Source organism: Nematolebias whitei, chromosome 5 (assembly GCF_014905685.2).
Source record: "Nematolebias whitei isolate Nwh7 chromosome 5, NemWhi1, whole genome shotgun sequence".
In the NCBI taxonomy this organism is placed as follows: Eukaryota; Metazoa; Chordata; class Actinopteri; order Cyprinodontiformes; family Rivulidae; genus Nematolebias; species Nematolebias whitei.
In genome coordinates this window covers 22,121,905-22,124,132 of record NC_056502.1, presented here as the reverse complement: position 1 = coordinate 22,124,132, position 2,228 = coordinate 22,121,905, and the positions used below count along the sequence as shown (strand labels likewise).

The 2,228-nt window shown below is 37.8% G+C and overlaps 1 protein-coding gene across 2 annotated transcripts in view; it reads left to right on the top strand.

The window, feature by feature from the left end:
• The first annotated feature begins 686 nt into the window (after positions 1–686).
• rxrbb (retinoid x receptor, beta b) overlaps positions 687–2,228 on the top strand; it is a 7,907-nt gene continuing 6,365 nt past the window's right edge. Inside the window, exons 1-2 of one of the 2 annotated variants that reach the window (XM_037676351.1) lie at positions 687–841; positions 1,833–2,027. In XM_037676351.1, the coding sequence (XP_037532279.1) occupies positions 1,887–2,027 (141 nt within the window). In that variant the 5' untranslated portion in view covers positions 687–841; positions 1,833–1,886. Of the gene's footprint in view, positions 875–1,832; positions 2,028–2,228 lie in introns of both variants that reach the window. The other variant, XM_037676350.1, reaches the window with a different exon arrangement.

Below are 2,228 nucleotides of genomic sequence, written 5' to 3'. Positions count from 1 at the left end.
TCAAATGACAACTGCATAAATCTTCAAGTTAAATGAATATATTGTAAACCGAATGGAATGTTGATTGCATCCTGAAACACTTGAAGGCAACACAGCTTTAAAATGCGAAAAATACAGTATTTGTGTTTAAGTGGGTTCAAATTCTGTCACCCATTTATAAACTCAGGTATTCCTAACAGTTTTTTTTTATTTATTAAAACAAAACAAACCTTGAATGAGATCTTTTGGATTTCATAAACATTTCCTGAGCCCAATCGGTGGTGCAAGAACAGGTTGTGCAATGCTGTCAAAGGCAAAAAAAACAAAAAACCATTCCGGCTCTGATTGTAGGTGTGGCTGTCCTAGAAATTTGTTCTGATTAAATATGCCACAAGGTTCAATTAAATAAACAAAAAGCACAAATGATTTTTGTTTAAATGCATTATTATTGTCTATGTTACTGACATATTGTTCTGCCACATCACAACAATCACCTACTGTAGTTGCATTTATCTGACAATAGGAATGCAACTTTGATCATTTCCTGGTACATAAGTAATCAGAGCAGATCATCCCACTGATGTTTTTCTAATGTTGCGTATTTTTGGAAAGCGTACCTAATACCGATCAATGTGTAAGGTTAAACTGGACTGAGTTTGAACTTGTCGGAAATAAGCCGAACGTGGTCGGTGTCACATGACAGCGTTGTTATGGGTGGTCCCATGAGACATTTTGGCTCTGGTGGTAAATGGCGCTGAGCCAACATGGCCTGTAAACAACAACACCGTCAGAGCGAAGTAAACTGAACTGAATGTCGGGCTTTTGTCTAGCGCTTTCTAGGTGGCAAAAAAGATGAAGTGAGGTGGGTTTCAACGATGAGTCGAAAGTGTGTATGGTACGTAAATGCGAATTTAAGAGCCGTGGGTTAACACTTTTCGCTAGCTATCAGTGAGCATCCGGCTAATGCTAGCTGCTGTAGCTAACGTAGCATTAATCCAAACTAATCTTAGCATTTAGGGAAATGCTCTGGTTGGTTCGATTTGTTTCATTGTTCTTTTGACCTTTTAAACCTACAGAACGATTTATGCTGACGCTTGCTTTAGCTTTTAGAGATAGCTATGTATAATTTTGGATGTGTTATAATTAACGCAGCTAACGCTAGTGCAGCCTGTGAGCAGTCATGCTTTTCGCAGCCATTCGTTTAAGCAACCGAAAGCAATAAACTATAATTACTGGTTTCTAATGTGATACTGTGAAATTATTGGTGTGGGAACACTTGCAAATGAGTTTGCGTTTGCCATTTTTGACATGAATAATCCCGTTTTGTAGGATTTTATTGCTTAATGTTATTGCGTATTTATTTAGCAACTCTTAGCGAGCGTGATTGTTGCCATACGATACAAAAGACCCTACTGCAAAACATATTGTATACACTATTTAGGTTTAAATGAGGTTCATTGCTGCACACTTAAACATGTACAATTATGCGGTACAAGTCAGTTTTCTTGTCATGTTTTTGATTGGAGCAAACACAATGTTAGTATCGCAGCCCCTGTCATTTGGCCTGTTAAGTAAATATTTGTGGGACAAAACTTGAGCCTTGAGTTCAATGTTGTGTGGAAAACGTGACTGTTACTTCAATTCTTAGTGTCCTCTGTGCACTGGTTTATAGCTATCATTGTTTCTGGTTTTAGCCTAATGTGAGACATGTCCTTTGACAGCTGGACTTCTAGAGAGCTAAGCTTAATTCTGGGATTGTTTTAGCTCAGCTTGTACCACACATTCATAAGAAGTCCGATCTTTGTAATTAAACTGCATGTGCTGTTTTACATACCCTCTCATGTCACCTGCAGACTAATATCCTTCATACGGGGACATCATTATCTTCAGCGGGGAGCTTACAAGCCATGTCCACACAGCAGCTGAACAGCTCAGCCTCCAACAGCCCCAGCAGCATCTTAGGTTCTCCTTTTTCTGTGATCAGTCCCACTCTCAACTCCCCCGTGGTTTCTCCCTCTCTGGGATTTGGACCTATCAACAGCAGTCAAGTAATTACCATACCGCATGGACATACCTAAAGATGTACCCAATTAGTGTGTTATCATATACCGCTGTTATTAGACAGTACTAGTCCTTTTTTTAAACTATATAAATTATACATACATAAGAATAAAATAATTTTCCTCTAGTCTTGTTGTGTAGAAACAGTATATATATATATATATATATATATATATATATATATATAT